At 30.1% G+C, this 17,930-nt stretch overlaps 1 protein-coding gene across 5 annotated transcripts in view; it reads right to left on the bottom strand.

Moving 5' to 3' along the window:
* LOC139517546 (disks large homolog 1-like) overlaps nt 1-17,930 on the bottom strand; it is a 105,158-nt gene that overhangs the window by 4,115 nt on the left and 83,113 nt on the right. For 3 of the 5 annotated variants that reach the window (XM_071308745.1, XM_071308743.1, XM_071308747.1), the window contains 9 exons: nt 17,458-17,634; nt 16,969-17,041; nt 16,323-16,437; nt 13,486-13,512; nt 8,930-8,977; nt 7,808-7,909; nt 4,655-4,827; nt 833-942; nt 2-93 (listed from right to left, as the gene is read on the bottom strand). In XM_071308745.1, the coding sequence (XP_071164846.1) occupies nt 2-93; nt 833-942; nt 4,655-4,827; nt 7,808-7,909; nt 8,930-8,977; nt 13,486-13,512; nt 16,323-16,437; nt 16,969-17,041; nt 17,458-17,634 (917 nt within the window). The remainder of the gene's footprint in view (nt 1; nt 94-832; nt 943-4,654; nt 4,828-7,807; nt 7,910-8,929; nt 8,978-13,485; nt 13,513-16,322; nt 16,438-16,968; nt 17,042-17,457; nt 17,635-17,930) is intronic. The other 2 variants (XM_071308746.1, XM_071308744.1) reach the window with 1 other exon arrangement.

The following is a 17,930-nucleotide window of genomic DNA, read 5'->3' as shown; positions in this document are numbered from 1 at the left end:
CACGTAAAATATTCCCCAAATTCATGTTCTAATTTCTGAGTTCTCTCAAAAGTCATTTTAGCTTGGTCCTCTGTAATCCTCTTATTCATATCCCTGAAATAAAATAAAAATAATATGTGCCATAAAATTCTTAAGAACTTCCTTCTTTTTGTATCCAAAAAAAATTTACATACTGAAATCTTGAAACCTTTGACAAAAACTTCACAAAATTTAGCTAGAAAAGACTATTGTTACTGAGGTTAAATAATGGTAAGAGGACACTGTAATGCACTTTAATGTACATATATGTTGCAATGATATTCAGCAGGCAGATTTAGTTTTTTTTCATTTTTTCTCATGTCTGATAATTCCACCTTTGTTAGCCAAAAAGTTCTATTAATGGGTATCTACTTCTGAAAAGGGGATAGTCCTAGTACTTTGACAACAGAAAACGAATACTGTTTATAGAAGAGAATGGAAAAAAAGCCCTGAAACAATTTGCATATATGTTTTTTAAGTCCTAATGGTTGTTTCACCAAAAACTGGAAACATGAAACAAAATGTAAACTGGATCTGTAAGTCATCAACAACAATAATGTTATCTCATAGCAATGTAAAACTTAATCAGGACAACAGTATGATTACAGAATGACGGAATGACTGAAGGATGGAATATCAGTGACAGGGACATTAACACTAGTTGATTAAACCTTTTCATTATTTATTTTTATGGTTTCCGAAAGTTATTTTTAATTTTTTTTTGTCTCTCATATATATATTTCTATAGCATCTGTTTAACACTCATAAAACCTAAATATCTGTTAAATTAAATTAATGTTTTAACCTGACTTACATTATAGATTCTACAGACTTTGGTTTGATAAGGATTGCTACTGGGTATAGTCCAGCGACTTGTAATCTCTTGATTGCATTTCCACTAACATCTAATATACAATGTTTTCCCTGAAAAAAAAAAACCAAAGAGGTGAACACATGAAATTTAAAAAAATTAACTGCAGATACATAATTGAATATGGCATAGGTAAAGATGAAGCTTGATACCTACTAAAACATTGACTCCGTTACATTTGTTTGCGACTGTCTTTAGGGCATACGAGACAGTTACAGGGGAGGTAATGACGTTGCTAACGTAAAATGTCATTTTCGCGACGTCAAACTGTGACATATTGGGAAAAGGTGCATTTTTCGACTGATTTTTATCATTCAAACTGATTAAATTTAAAAACGAGTGCATGGACCCCCATTTTTTAAAATGTTATTTTGTTTCATTTTGCAGGGAGATTATGTGGACCAAATTTGATAAAACTGTAAATAGTGCAATTTTTTTAATATTGATAAATATACAGCAAAAATTGACGTTTTTTCTCAATTCATGACCCTTTGATAAATATGAGTTATTTCTAAACAAAAAATGCATAAATGTTTTGAATACTTATAAAATACAGAAATTACAAATTATTTAACAGAAAGCAATTTGTGTTTATCTTTTAAAACAAAAGAGTTATGCCTTTCTTTCGAAAGAAAAATTACGGCCTCCAATCCCAATTTTGAGCAAATATACAAAATTTCGACCTCATTTAACTCAAAAAGTAGCACATGAAGGTAAATTTTTTATTACATATTTGATTTAATCAGGTTAAAAATAGCCTATAATATATGCAAATTTTCATCAACTTGTAAATACAGGATCAAAACTGTATCATATGCCCTTAAGTCAGGAACCTGATGTTCAGTGGTTGTCGTTTGTTGATGTGGTCACTGATGAATCTTTTGTAGATGAATTGCACATCTGGCACAAATACAAAATTTCAATCCTACTATCTATGAAGAGTTTATTTCATAAGTGTTTCTAGTTTCTCATTTTTTTTATAGATTAGTCCATTGGTTTTCCTGTTTGAATGGTTTTACACTAGTTATTTTTGGGGTCCTTTATAGCTTGCTGTTCGGTGTGAGCCAAGGCTCAGTGTTGAAGAACATACCTTGACATATAATGGTTAACATTTACAAATTGTGACTTGGATGGAGAGTTGTCTCATTGGCACTCATACCACATCTTCTTATATCTATATATGGTATAACCTGGTATAACTATGTACACATTTAAGAACCAGGTGCTCCGCAGGGCGCAGCTTTATACGACCGCAGAGGTCGAACCCTGAACAGTTGGGGCAAGTATGGACAAAACATTCAAGCATGATACAGCTCTGAATTTGGATTGTGATCAAATTATTTACATTACATGGTTTTTTTTTTACACAAAACAAATGCCAAGATTTTACAAATCAATTAAAGATTTCTTCTTCAAACTTTTTAAATCTAAAATTAAATAGTTGACACAGCATAGGTTTCTGACACAGAATGAATGTGGTCTAATGAACTTAAAAGGTTTTTTTTGCCTTTGAGCAAATCACTATGCTGTTGAATATTAATCCTCTCAAAAAAATGTTTGAAGAAATTTTCTTTTTATTTATGAAATCTGAAATGAGAAAAATTTAACCCCCCCCCCCCCCTTTTTTTTCACATCCCCGTTTCCCTTTTTCAAAACTGATATCAATTCAAATTTCTAATGGAGTTTGCAACAATAACTACTCATTTAAATACATCATAAAATATTAAGATGTAAAAAAACTGCTTGTTATCACTGAATGGTAAAGATTATTTAAATTTATCAGTTGGTAGTAAAAAGTGTATATACATTGTATATTGTATATAACAAAGATTTAAGTTGATTCTGGACAAAGAAAGATAACTCTAATTAAAAAAAATTCTTGCTATTGCACAAATAGGATATTTCTTGCTTACTATTCTGGACAAAGAAAGATAACTCTAATTAAAAAAAAATTTGCTATTTCACAATATTGTGCAATTAGATATTTCTTGCCATTGCACAATACTGTGCAATTGAAAAGACTTGCTATTGCACAATACTTAATATAATAATTTTAGATCCTGATTTGGACCAACTTGAAAACTGGGCCCATAATCAAAAATCTAAGTACATGTTTAGATTCAGCATATCAAAGAGGCCCAAGAATTCAATTTTTGTTTAAATCAAACTTAGTTTAATTTTGGACCCTTTGGACTTTAATGTAGAATTTGAAATTTGAAAACAGGACCAAAAATGAAGAATCTACATACACAGTTAGATTTGGCATATCAAAGAACCCCAAGGATTCAATTTTTGATGAAATCAAACAAAGTTTAATTTTGGACCCTTTGGACCTTAATGTAGACCAATTTGAAAACTGGACCAAAAAAACTTCAATAATCAAGAATCTAAGTACATTTTTAGATTCAACATATCAAAGAACCCAACCGATTCATTTTTTGTCAAAATCAAACTAAGTTTAATTTTGGACCCTTTGGACCTTAATGTAGACCAATTTGAAAACGGGACCAAAAGTTGAGAATCTACATATACAGTTAGATTCGGCATATCAAAGAACCCCAATTATTCAATTTTGATGAAATCAAACAAAGTTTAATTTTGGACCCTTTGGGCCCCTTTTTCCTAAACTGTTGGGACCAAAACTCCCCAAATCAATACCAACCTTCCTTTTATGGTCATAAGCCTTGTGTTTAAATTTCATAGATTTGTATTTACTTATACTAACATTATAGTGCGAAAACCAAGAAAAATGCTTATTTGGGTCCCTTTTTGGCCCCTAATTCCTAATCTGTTGGGTCCTAAACTCCCAAAATAAATACCAACCTTCCTTTAGTGGTCATAAACATTGTGTTTAAATTTCATAGATTTCCATTTACTTAACCTAAGGTTATTGTGCAAAAACCAAGAAAAATGCTTATTTGGGCCCTTTATTGGCCCCTTATTCCTAAACTATTGAAACCAAAACTCCCAAAATCAATCCCAATCTTTCTTTTGTGGTCATAAACCTTGTGTCAAAATTTCATAGATTTCTATTTACTTAAACTAAAGTTATGGTGCGAAAACCAAGAAAATGCTTATTTGGGCCCTTTTTGGCCCCTTATTCCTAAAATGTTGGGACCAAAACTCCCAAAATCAATACCAACCTTCCTTTTATGGTCATAAACCTTGTGTTAAAATTTCATAGATTTCTATTCACTTTTACTAAAGTTAGAGTGCGAAAACTAAAAGTATTCGGACGCCGGACGACGACGACGACGACGACGACGCAGACGCCAACGTGATAGCAATATACGACGAAAATTTTTTCAAAATTTGCGGTCGTATAAAAACATTTGTCTCTTTAGCCCTTAATTATTTTGAAAATGGGAAAATTCTGCAGAATCTATAAGTCTAAAAAGCTCTGTTTAGGAAAAACCTAATGGATAGAATCAATTCAATTAGATGAAACTGTAAGAACTGTTATAAATCTGACTGATAGACCTTAGCAGAAATTTTCACAAAGAATATTTTTTTATGTGTTTAAAAACCTCCATTAACACAAACATACGACCTAAAGATAAAATCTGGTAGGAAGGTTTTTGTATTCCAACTACATCAATTCTCACATCTTTCCTGAAAAACATGAGGCCAAGGGCTTGATAAAAATAGTGTGCAACCCAAGACTTGACCATTCTCATTTGCTGCTTCTACATGGACTATAAACTTTATTTTCAAGCGGACATTATATTCCAAATTTCATTATTCCTACTTAAAATTAAAACGAACCTTTTCAGCTACTTCTTTAACTGATGCTACACTTGTACCATACAAATTATCATTGTATTGGCCAGCTTCTATAAATAAGTGGTTTTGAATATCCCTTTCCATTTGTTCTCTCGATTCTACAAAATGATAATCTCTACTGTCTTCCTCATAGTCACGTCTTGATCGTGTCGTATCTGAAAAGATAGTACATATTGAAGTTTGATATTTCATGTGAGAATGCTTTTACAGGAAATTCATTTTTCATGTTCAATAACAATGACTTTCAGTTGATACATTTATGATTTTTTTGACAGAACAATGAAAAAAACAAAAAACTGATTTTAAATATTTCAATAAAAAATTTCCTGTGAGCAGCTCTTTCCTGTAGCAGTTGTAAAGATATCTATTTTACATTTAAATATGCAATATCAAATTTCTAAAGAACATACTTAAGTTAGCTCTAATAAATTTTTCATTTTAAAATGTTATTACATGTTTACAACCAGATGCTCCGCAGGGCGCAGCTTTATACGACCGCAGAGGTTGAACCCTGAACGGTTGGGGCAAGTATGGACACAACATTCAAGCTGGATTCAGCTCTAAATTTGGATTGTGATTAAATAGTTGACACAGCATAGGTTTCTGACACAGAATGAATGTGGTCTAATGAACTTAAAATTTTTGTTTTGCCTTTGAGCAATTCACTATGCTGTTAATATTAATCCTCTCAAAAAAATGTTTGAATAAATTTTCTTTTTATTTATGAAATCTGAAATGAAAAAAATTGACCCCCCAATTTTTTTTTCACATCCCCCTTTCCCTTATTTCAAAACTGATCTCAATTCAAATTTCTAATGAAGTTTGCAACAATAACTACTCATTTAAATACATCATAAAATATTAAAATGTAAAAAAAGTGCTTGTTATTACTGAATGGTAAAGATTGTTTTAATCTATCAGTTGGTAGTAAAAGTGAATATACATTGTATATTGTATAAAACAATGATTTAAGTTGATTTAACTACTATTCTGGACAAAGAAAGATAACTTCAATTGAAATCCAATTGGAATTTCTTGCTATTGCACAATATTGTGCAATTAGATATTTCTTGCTATTGTGCAATACTGTGCAATTGAAAATATTTGCTATTGCACAATACTGTGCAATTGAAGATTTCTCGCTATTGCACAATACTGTGCAATTGAAGATTTCTTGTTATTGCTGAATACTGTGCAATTGAAAATTTCTTGCTATTGCACAATACTTAATATAATAATTTTGGATCCTGATATGGACCAACTTGAAAACTGGGCCCATAATCAAAAATCTAAGTACATGTTTAGATTCAGCATATCAAAGAGGCCCAAGAATTTAATTTTTGTTAAAATCAAACTTAGTTTAATTTTGGACCCTTTGGACTTTAATGTAGACCAATTTTAAAACATGACCAAAAATTAAGAATCTACATACACAGTTAGATTTGGCATATCAAATAACCCCAATTATTCAATTTTTGATGAAATCAAACAAAGTTTAATTTTGGACCCCGATTTGGACCAACTTGAAAACTGGGCCAATAATAAAAAATCTAAGTACATTTTTAGATTCAGCATATCAAAGAACCCCAAGGATTCAATTTTTGTTAAAATCAAACTAAGTTTAATTTTGGACCCTTTGGACCTTAATGTAGACCAATTTGAAAACGGGACCAAAAATTAAGAATCTACATACACAGTTAGATTCGGCATATCAAAGAACCCCAATTATTCAATTTTGATGAAATCAAACAAAGTTTAATTTTGGACCCTTTGGGCCCTTTATTCCTAAACTGTTGGGACCAAAACTCCCAAAATCAATACCAACCTTCCTTTTATGGTCATAAACCTTGTGTTTAAATTTTATAGATTTCTATTCACTTATACTAAAGTTATGGTGCGAAAACCAAGAAAAATGCTTATTTGGGTCCCTTTTTGGCCCCTAATTCCTAAACTGTTGGGACCTAAACTCCCAAAATCAATACCAACCTTCCTTTTGTGGTCATAAACATTGTATTTAAATTTCATTGATTTCTATTAACTTAAACTAAAGTTATTGTGCGAAAACCAAGAATAATGCTTATTTGGGCCCTTTTTTGGCCCCTAATTCCTAAACTGTTGGAACCAAAACTCCCAAAATCAATCCCAACCTTTCTTTTGTGGTGATAAACCTTGTGTCAAAATTTCATAGATTTCTATTAACTTAAACTAAAGTTATAGTGCGAAAACCAAGAAAATGCTTATTTGGGCCCTTTTTGGCCCCTAATTCCTAAAATGTTGGGACCAAAACTCCCAAAATCAATCCTAACCTTCCTTTTGTGGTCATAAACCTTGTGTTAAAATTTCATAGATTTCTATTCACTTTTACTAAAGTTAGAGTGCGAAAACTAAAAGTATTCGGACGACGACGACGACGACGCCAACGTGATAGCAATATACGACGAAATTTTTTTCAAATTTTGCGGTCGTATAAAAATTATGAAACTGATTCTTCTTGTGTGCATCAGAATTCCTTAGAGTGGGGTTCTTATTTTCGCCATAATTTTCCATGTTTTGTGCATGTTCAGGTATTTATGTTTTTGAAGTACATGTATAATGATATTTCTATATGAAGATAACATCAAAAGCAAAATATTCTTAGCTTGAAAAGGTTTCTTTAAAAAATAAATTCATCTGAAAAGTTAGATTAAAGGCTATTTGAAATTTCCTGATGTTTTGTCAAAGGGGAACACATATTCACTGTTTTTACACATCTATTCAAAACCAAATAACTGCAACTTTAAACAATATTTGTCAAATTAATTTCATTATAGATGAATAGCAGACATTTCAAAGGTGTAAAGAACTGAAATATAGGGCAATCAGTCAAAGAATTACTAAGAAATACTTTTTTGAAATCGTGTTTTTCATTCAAGAAATTTGGCTGAAAATTGTTGTCTGTTTTTTGGTCCTTTGTGGTAAGTACTGAAATTTTGTCAAAGTTTAAAAAATAATCCTATTTGTTATAAAAATTTACCAGTGTTTTTCTTCCATTTCAGCCATCCTTTGACGATGTAACACCTAAAAATCATAAAACAGCGAAATTGTGTCCCTGGCGAATATGTGCTCCCTACTCTAACTTATGTTTAAAATACTTACGTGGAACACAGCTGCCAAATTTATCAGGGAATTCTGATATCAAATCATCATTTATTCTGTCTTTCAGTGGACCAAGTATAATCACAGGTCGTGTGTATTTTACTGTAAAATAGAAAAGTTATATATAATTTTTCTTTTCAGTCAGTCCACATAACTTATTAGTTATTAGTTGAATGATTCTATTGCTTATCTATTTATTACTAGGTTTTATCTAACAGTAAATTTTCTGAAGTAAATGAAATAACTGCCCAATTTTAAAGTTGAGAAAAAATAATAAACTTCACCAATTAACCAAGTAAGGACTAAGACCACATCGAGGGAGATAGACAACAACAAATGACTGGATCCAAGTGAACCAGGTGAACTAGAAACTTAACATGAAAATAACTTAAAAGTAAACACAGCAGGACTTAGGAGTTATCTTCTTGAAAACAAAGATAAATCCTAACAGCAAACTGTTCAATCACAACAACTGTGTATGTGATAAATGATTTGAAAACACACTCATTCAACAAATCAAATATCTAAACAGTAAATACCAGCTATAAAGTGGTTGGTTCCACTCAGCTCAGGATTAACCTCATAACCTACAAACAAGGAATTATTTGAATCTGGAATAATTTTGAATTCTGGAAAATTGATTAGAAATGTATGATGAAAACTATCCCCACTGAATAGGGTTAGCCATGCACGCATGGCTAAGGTTAATTTTATGCTCACTATCATTTCAGTATGAACTAACTAACCACCCTTAGCCATGTGTGCATGCCTAACCCTATTCAGTTGGGTTTGTTTTTATCATAAATTTCTCATCAATTTTCCAGAATTCAAAATTATTCCAGATTCACATAATTCCTTGTTTATAGCACTTTAAAGCAAGTGAGCTACCTTGGGACAACTGAGGTGGTTTTCAATATACATAAACATATATATATATATACACATTACCTACAGAGGAAGTTTAGGTATTCAACAAACAGGAAATTGATTATGCATTACAGGATATACCTTGTAGAAAATGATACAGAGCTGTAATGTAAGTGACAAGTTTGAAAATGATAGACACAGCTTAAATAGATGAAAGTGGAATTATACTATAACCTGCAACTTCAAAATACTTACATTCCTGTTGTACAACAGCTTCATATGATAATATTGGTTCCTCTCCTCCTGAAATGATAAATACAGAGTGAATAACAAACTCATAACTTCTGAAACAATAAACACAGAGTTAATATCAAACTCATAACTAAAAGTACACACACCAATGATCAATGCATGAAATACATGGGTCAGACTTTTTCCTATTAAATTACATGTGTGAACTGTGTACCAAAAACATGAGGTTTTGATTGATTGATCGATTGATTGTAGGTTGCTTAATGTCAAGTGAGCTTATATAATCTTGTTTGATATAATGGTTTTTAATTACATTGTACATATATATCATAATGAATCAGCATTGACTATCCATTTTCTCAAAAAATTCCAATACTTATGAAATATCATTCCCTTCTCTTTACATAGATTCAAAAAGTTAAAACATAATTTTTGACAACCTGGAATATCTTTTTACTATGTTAACAAGTATTTCTTTAGTAATGCAGTGAAAATTGAGTGATTTTTGTCTATGAGAGAGATTTTGACTTCACTAGCATATGTGTACGGTCAAAAGACTGAGATTTCATCTTTTGAATAGGAAAAGAGGAAGATGCTGTCCTAGATCTGTTGGTTGACAAGTGTTATTATCTAATCAAAGAATAATATGAATGATTTTTTTTATCATGACATCTAGGACAACAATTTTTACATGATTAGCACACAAAACTGAACATAGATTTAATTTTTCTTGGTTCAATTGTTTGTGTACTAAACTAACTATCCTTTGATATTAAAGTGATGAATTGAGGAAATGTTAATGTTATATAAATAAATTGACTGTAAAAATGCATATGAAGTGTTGCTAGGTGAATGATGAATGAAAAGTGATTAAAATGTAGAAACCAATTTCATAATTCAAATTATAACAGCTATTCTTCTTAATCAGTAACACTTGACCACTTTCTTATTTATTACATATATGTGTAAGTAAAGCACCCACCACACACTAGAACTTATTCTGCTTGTGTTATGGTAAACAATGAACATAAAAAATTACTTGAAAACAATTATCCACATTTTATGACGATGCTAAATTTCCCATTAACAAACATATTTCATACTTAAAAAAAACCCATCTAATGCTTCAATAATATGTTACTAGGTCTACTAGAAATAATAACATGGAGCAGAATAGTGTAAGCGTAAAGCACAAATGTGATAAATAAACAGCTGCGCCATGAGCGCATGATACGCCCGACGTCTAGTGTGGAAGTTTTATGCAATAATCATAAATAGTTTCTGAGAAAGTTTTAAGCAATAACCATTTATTGTTTTTGAGACACAGCGGGACATGTGAAACCCCCCCCCCCCCCCCCCCCCCCCCCCCCCCCCGTTTTTTTTTTTACAAATATCACTAAAATAAAATTTTGAATAAAACCAAAAAGTATACAGATCTTTAGATAAATATAACAAAGAAGTGTGTACAGTTTCAAGCAATAATCATAAATTGTTTTTGAGATACGGCACGACATGTAAAAGAAAAACCTCCCCTTTTTTACAAAATACTCAATAACTCAAAAATAAAATTTTGAGTCATGACCAAAAAGTATACAGATCTTTAGATTAATATAACAAAGAAGTTTGTAAAGTTTTAAGCAATAATCATAAATCGTTTTTGAGATACGGCACGACATGTAAAAACCCCCTCCCCCTTTTTACAAAATACTCAATAACTCAAAAATGAAATTTTGAATCATCACCAAAAAGTATACAGATCTTTAGATTAGTACATGTATAACAAAGAAGTGTGTAAAGTTTTAAGCAATAATCATAAATTGTTTTTGAGATACGGCGCGACATGTAAAATAAAACCCTCCCCCTTTTTAAACAAATACTCAAAAATGAAATTTTGAATCATCACCAAAAAGTATACAGATATTAAGATTAATATAACTAAGAAGTGTGTAAAGTTTTAAGCAATAATCAAGAATCCTTTTTGAGATACGGTGCGACATGTGAAAAAAAACACCCCCCTGTGTTTAATAGTTACAAAGTGCTGTAACTCAAAAAGTTTAAATCTTATTTTCACCAAAAAGTATACAGATCATTTGACCATCATAAAAAACAACTATATTAAGTTTCATGAAATTTAGATAAGTCGTTCTCAAGTTACGGTGCAACATGTTTACACCGGACGTTTGTATACCATAATACGTCCCGTCAAACTTTTGACGGGCGTATAAAAACCAGTCCTGATTCTGAAACATATGTCTGTAATCATTTCCCTCAATTAAATATCCTTTAAGTCACGAAAATCTTTATTTAATTCTCAATGTTTTGAAAGTCTGAATGAAAAAAGTTGAAGCATCAGTGAAAGCAATATTTATAAATTGCTTTTGTGATGAACTTTGGGAAAAAAACAGCTACAGTTTGAAATATTTCGCTTTTTAAGAAATTACACCTTTTTCACTAATCTGAGTCATTCATATTGAAATTGTTAACATTCTAAAATTAAAAATTTAATGTCATTTGTGTCTGTTGTGGACAGTTGTCTCATTGGCAATCATACCACATCTACTTTTTCTTTTTTTTATAAAACTTTGTAATCACTAGCAAACTAATTCTGAAAGCAGTTTAACATAAGCAATAGTGAATACTGTTCCTTGCTTTTCACTATGACATAAGGATGTAGGCCTCTGTTAATTTCTGAAAATTCCCTGTTCGATTGGTATATAAAAAAAATATGTATTTTTATAGGCGATTTAATTTTGTACTTCAAAGGAATCATAAAATCCACAACAAAAAGATATAGCAATTTATATTTAAATATTTAAATTGCAGGATGCAATTTACTAACTTAATCTACCATGTAAAAAAATGTTAAAACCTAATGTCCCCATTACTTGTACAAATTTGGATTTCTGAAAACTGAATATATATATATATATATATATAAACATATTTTAAGACAACATAAACATGCAGTGACCTATGATACTTTTACAAAAAGTATGCCACTTAATACATATACCCCACTTGTCTGTTTTGTCAAATCTATAAATGTTTTGCAGAATGGTATTGATTTACCAATCTATATAACAAATGTATACATGTAGATCAATTTTCAAGTTTCTTTTTATGAAGGTGTAACACCTGTTGATCTCGGACCTATTGGTGTAAAGGATATAATTGACCAATCTTGTCTTACTGTGATGTAATAAAATAAGCACTGTGACAGGTACAGGAAATGCACCAATGTGAATTATCATGATCAGATCTATTCAATAATCAATATTTGTGTAGTATCTCCTTCATTGTAGGGAAAAACTCCAGAATGACAAGAACACTAGGTATATTAAACTGACTTAACTGTTACCATTTTCAAGTGAGATTGAACAATACATTTCTACGAAAGATCACACTTTAACTGATGGTAATATTGTACCGACTTTATGAGAATCAACTTACTATTCAACCTTAGTACAGGAATTACTGTTAATGTACCTAAAGGGGAGGGGTTTAATATCCCTTTTTTCATTCTTTCTTTCTAAGCGAATTTCATAAGCTTGTGGTGTTATTAAGCTCATCTATTGGTTTTTGCCACTTGATATTTTTAAAAGCCTGAAATGGTCAGTAGATTTCACCAGCTAACATTTTTAGTTCTGCTTTTACCATTTATCATCTAGTTATCCTTTAAACCATAAACCAATTAACTCAACCAATCACCAACATCAATTAATTTTCATTTGGTACCAGAAGTTATGTGCAGTTGCTAGACAACATCCCTAGTTAGAGTGTTCACTGATAGATCAAAGTTAGAAGCAAACTATAATCTAGACTCTAAGTATGACATTTATCTCATCTCTCATGCAACGTAGATAATAAATACTTTTTTTTCATTTTCACCACGGAAAGTTGCTTTAAGCTGTTTGTCTTGTTTTAATTTTCAAGTATTTGTATACATTGCAATGTACTTTTCAAACTGACTTGATAAAAGAAGAGAAGAAAATACCCCAAAACATTCTACATTGGCTGATCAAAAAGTAATTAGTCATCATTAGCATAGATAACTGAATATATCAATACATTTTTTTTTAGTTTTCCTAAAATACCTTAATGCATTTTTTAAAACTAATTTTATGTAAATTTTCTATTTTTTGTTTTAGCTAATATAAGATTAATTGAAAGTACGGTTTATCAAAATGAAAATTTGCTTAAATTGACACACAGGATTTTAAGTTATTTACATTACATTAAATCATTTCCTTAATTGATAATATTTCCTGTTCCTAGTAAATAAATCATAATTATAAAAAATTATCAAAAAACTATCAACTTGTTATGTCATATTGGACAGAATTTCACAATAAAAATGGAATCTGTAAAGTTGAAACAGAAATTATTTGAAAATTGAAACAAATCATTCAGCTCAGCAACAGACACTTTGTAGATGAAATTTGCTGTGACTAACATTCATGCAATACAATAAGTTTGTTTGTTCATGCTGATGTTTGTGGTGACCTGATTATTATAACGGCTGTATAGAGAGATAGAGAGAGAGAGGGTGCTTTACTTACTCCCGTTTGTCTCATTTTCACCCATTCCTATTAGAAAATAGAAAAATGAAAGAAATCATGTTATGAGTTAGTGAATCATGTTAAAAAGGAACTTTTTTCTTTCCAACTTCAAAACAGCTAATCAAGTCTTTGTTTATTAAGTGAATGCAAACATATTATCCAAGAAATGTGTGATGATATATTAGTTTTTTTTCTCTCTCAATCAAATCTAGTCACAAATGATATGACTTCTAGTTTGCATTATTATTGACATAATTCTAAAGCTGTTTATTTGTTGGTGTGTTTTCTATACTGCATAGGCAAAGTAAACAGTGAACTGACAACTTTTATAAGTTTCCATTTATTGTTTTTTTTTGGTCCGCAGAAGCAGTTAGTTCGAAACATTTTCTTTCTTTGCCTGAATGATTATTTGGATAAAAGATGCCAACCATTTCTAGTGTGGTAAGATTCAATAGAACATAAGTGCAGTATAGAAAACACAAGAAGGTTATAAATAAATGTAATTAATGATGCAATGAATGATTTGAAGTGTAAATGATTCAATTATATTTCATTATACTGTGAGCAAAATATATTACTTCATTATTGTTCATTTTATAATTGTTATACAGTAGTATTAGTTGGCAAATAACAAGCTGAAACAGAGTCAATCATATTTGCTTAAAATTGTGTAGAAATCTGAATAAGCTCAAGTAAATTTCCAATATGGAACTATTATTGTGCCTTGACAGCTGAACAAAATAATACAGATTTAAACTATTGAAGCAGACAACTGTATACATTTTTTTTTTACTGTGGTAATAATGCCTCGTTCACACATACATTTAATTTGAATCATGTTCACACCCTCTTCTTTTTCAATTCGAATTGATTAGAATTGGCTAAATCCCATTATCCAATTAACACTAGAAATGCATTTTTGTTAATATGAATTAAAAGTTAACGTCGTTCAGACAATAAAGGAATTTGACGCGCATTGCAATTCAAATTAGAATTAATGTTTGGACATAAAATGTTTCGAATGCGAATTAAACTAATTTGAATAAGTTAATGCGAATTGAATTTGAATTACGGGTGAATGCAGCATCAATCTACTAGTTTCTAAACTAAGCAATATTAGTTTAAGTAATGGCAACATTATTTCTAAAAATGTTAACTATTTCATTATGTATTTTAACCATTAATATCATGCTATGAACATATTATGTGTGTATAAGTATATATTGTGCTTATTAACAGCTAATAATATGAACATACATTATTATCATTTTATGAAATTTTCAAGCAAAGAAATAATATGCACAAAATGCATATTTGATGTGAAGACTACTTTTATCAACAGAAGGCATACAATATAAAGCATAGTACATGTATATGTCACTACAACTTATAAAAGATCTAACATCAAAACAATGGTTAACAATGAATAACTATTTTTCATAGAAATATTTGACAATAAAGAAAATCATCTGTTTTTGGTAGAATAAATTGTGTTTAAGTTTTATAGTCAAATGTGTTAAGAAAAGCTTATGTATTACATGTAAATAAAATCTTTTGTAAATCAGCATAATATAAAAGCTCAGCTCTTTTATCATTTGAAAAATTTTAAATATTGAAATAAATCTAACTTTTCAACATTTCAGAATGTCTTAATTATTCGTAATTTCATAACTCTAATTATTTGTAGCTTTAAAACTCATATATCATATTTTCTATAAATTGCAAAGAACTACCGTCCTTAACACTTGCACAAGATACAACACAAACAAGCATAAGTGTATTAGTCAAGTGAATTATTTTCTCTACTAAAGACACATTAAAGCAAGATATTATTAAGACAAGCATGATGACATTAGTATCTACTGATTTTATTATTGTTACCTTCAGCTAAAAGGAAGAAAAACAAAATTCAGGCAAATTAAACTGGAGTAAAACAAACAATATTTCATACATGTCATTTCAAGTTGGTACTATGCTACAAATTCCACTCTTTAATACTTATATTAACTATCAAGAAACCAAACAACTTAAAGATGTTTTATCAAACATGGATGATGGATGCCATGTAAACTACTATGAGAAAATGTTGATGTACAGTATTATTTCATATAAGGATACTATCATTGTGAAATATAAACATATTTATATATACATGTATACATGTATTTTAATATAGAAATTCTTAACTATAATAATATTTTTTTTACCATTATAAAATTCATGGTTTATAGCAAAGTGCAATCAATAGAAATGCTTTTGAATAAATTGAAGGCTGAATTTCTTCATTATGCTATTTTCTTTCATTGTAGGTTTTTGTCATTTTTATGAAACAGATTAATCTTCTTGTAAAACAAATGAATTGCATGCGTACTTGCAAGATTCAAACTACCAATCCATTTTAATATTAAAAGAGATTTATATTACAAGATTCAAACTATTAATTGATCTTTAAAATACATATTTTACTATAAGAATAAATTATATACATCCTTATTCCTTCTATATTTCATGCAAAATAATTCTATGCTTATTCCAACCAATGCAATTTTTCTATCAGGATTTTTTGCAAATATGAATAATAATAATAACGAAAAAAACAAGAAAAAAAAACAACGATCCAAACTCTATTAGAGTATAAAACATGAAATATAAAACGCCCCAAAAAACATGTGTGCTTTAAAAAATTAATTTGATCGTCTTTTACCTATCTATCTAAATCAGACAAAACAAGCATAATTTCATGGATGGAAAAAAAAGTTCCTGATATTTTGCCTTTGCTTTAATAAATGAAATTCCAAGAGACTTCTCACTCCATGTCAAACTCATAGTAAACTTACGTTCATCAGCACTTATATCTTCACTACCACTTTGATCTTTACTCTTCATGAATGGAAACCGCTTGGAGAAGGAAAAGTTTTTCTTCTTTTTATCATTAGCTGATAAACTCTGTTGCTGTGAAAAATATAATATATTACACTAGACGGACAATAAACAGAATTGAAATTGTTTACTAACAATCAACCTTGCAATATTTATAACACAAAGGTCATGAGAAAAAGGCAACAAAATTTCATACATGGCATTTATCTGTAAGAATATATAAATGTCCACTTATCAGGATGTTGATACATCATGAATCTGAAAACTCATCACAGTATATTGTGCTCAAATGAAACTTGACACCAAATTTTAGGTAGCTCTACTTTGTAGTACAATGTACGTAAGAAAAATGTGAAAAAAATTGTATGGTACTGTACAGGTGGCTTCCCAGAAGAAAGAACAGATGCATATCAGTATGGAATAGGGTAGAATTGCAAATCATTCATGTATTTGAATAAATGACACCAACTGATTAATTGTAAAAAAATTCAAGATGCTATTCAAATCACCCTTTTGTTTCTCTCACTTATTTATTATTTCCTGCAGTCTTCTAGTATTTCTACCTTTCAAAAATAACTGTTGTTTTAGTAATCTTACACTTACTTTATCTACATTTGAAGTAGTTCTACCAGTAAATTTCACATTTTTTAATCTAGCTCGTTCTTTTCTGTCTACCCTGTAATACAAAATTGTTAAATTGTCTCTACCAAATCTACTCAACATCCATAAACAATATATTGATTTTTCTTTTGAAACCTGCAAGTCTTTAATTCATGGACTGAAAAAGCACCAAAAAAAAGTTATTTTGTGGTATATGTTTCTAATCTTCAAATTCATGTATAGCTTATTTTTTGCAAAAAATCTGAAAATTCTAGTCTGAAACATTTTATTAAAAATATGTGGCACTCAAATTGTTTCATCATAGCTTAGCTAACATTCACCGTTTCTTAGCCATTTTCTTGTGCGAAAAATTTGTAATTAATAATTCCATCATACAATGTTTTATTTTTGATGAATTTACAGGGCCAAATATGCTTAAAATGTGTCTTTTTTCTTTATTTTGATAATGGATCATTAACTTGCAGTCATTACCTTCGTTTACTAGGAATAATACCCATTCCATCTTCCTCGCCATCAGGCATCACCCGTTTAGCCTGCCACCATTCATCATCACTGGCGTTTGTCACATGTAAAATATCACCATAGTGAAACTCTAAACCTTTACTAGGTAAACCACTGTCTTTTGATGGGTCATAATCAAATAATGCCCTGGAAAGAAGGAAAGCAAGTTGAAGTTACAACATCACAGAATAATAAAGCTTTGTCAATGCTATTCTGTTGTTTTATCGCCTTCTATAGACTGCAATTTCAAGCTTTCTTATCATATGGAAAGGCACTCATTTTTTAAGACTCAATTACCTCTACATTGCAATGTTTGGTATTCATGCTTTGTTTAGTCCTGTCTCAAAGACTTTATTACAGCAAAATGTATTGAGTGTGAAGGTAAAGGTAATGTCTTTGACTAGCTTGCTTGCCAGCTGAACCATGAAGTCATTATTAGGTAA

This window comes from Mytilus edulis, chromosome 3, assembly GCF_963676685.1.
Source record: "Mytilus edulis chromosome 3, xbMytEdul2.2, whole genome shotgun sequence".
Classification (NCBI taxonomy): domain Eukaryota; kingdom Metazoa; phylum Mollusca; class Bivalvia; order Mytilida; family Mytilidae; genus Mytilus; species Mytilus edulis.
Note: the sequence above shows the minus strand (reverse complement) of the source record. Positions and strands in the feature narration are given on the sequence as shown.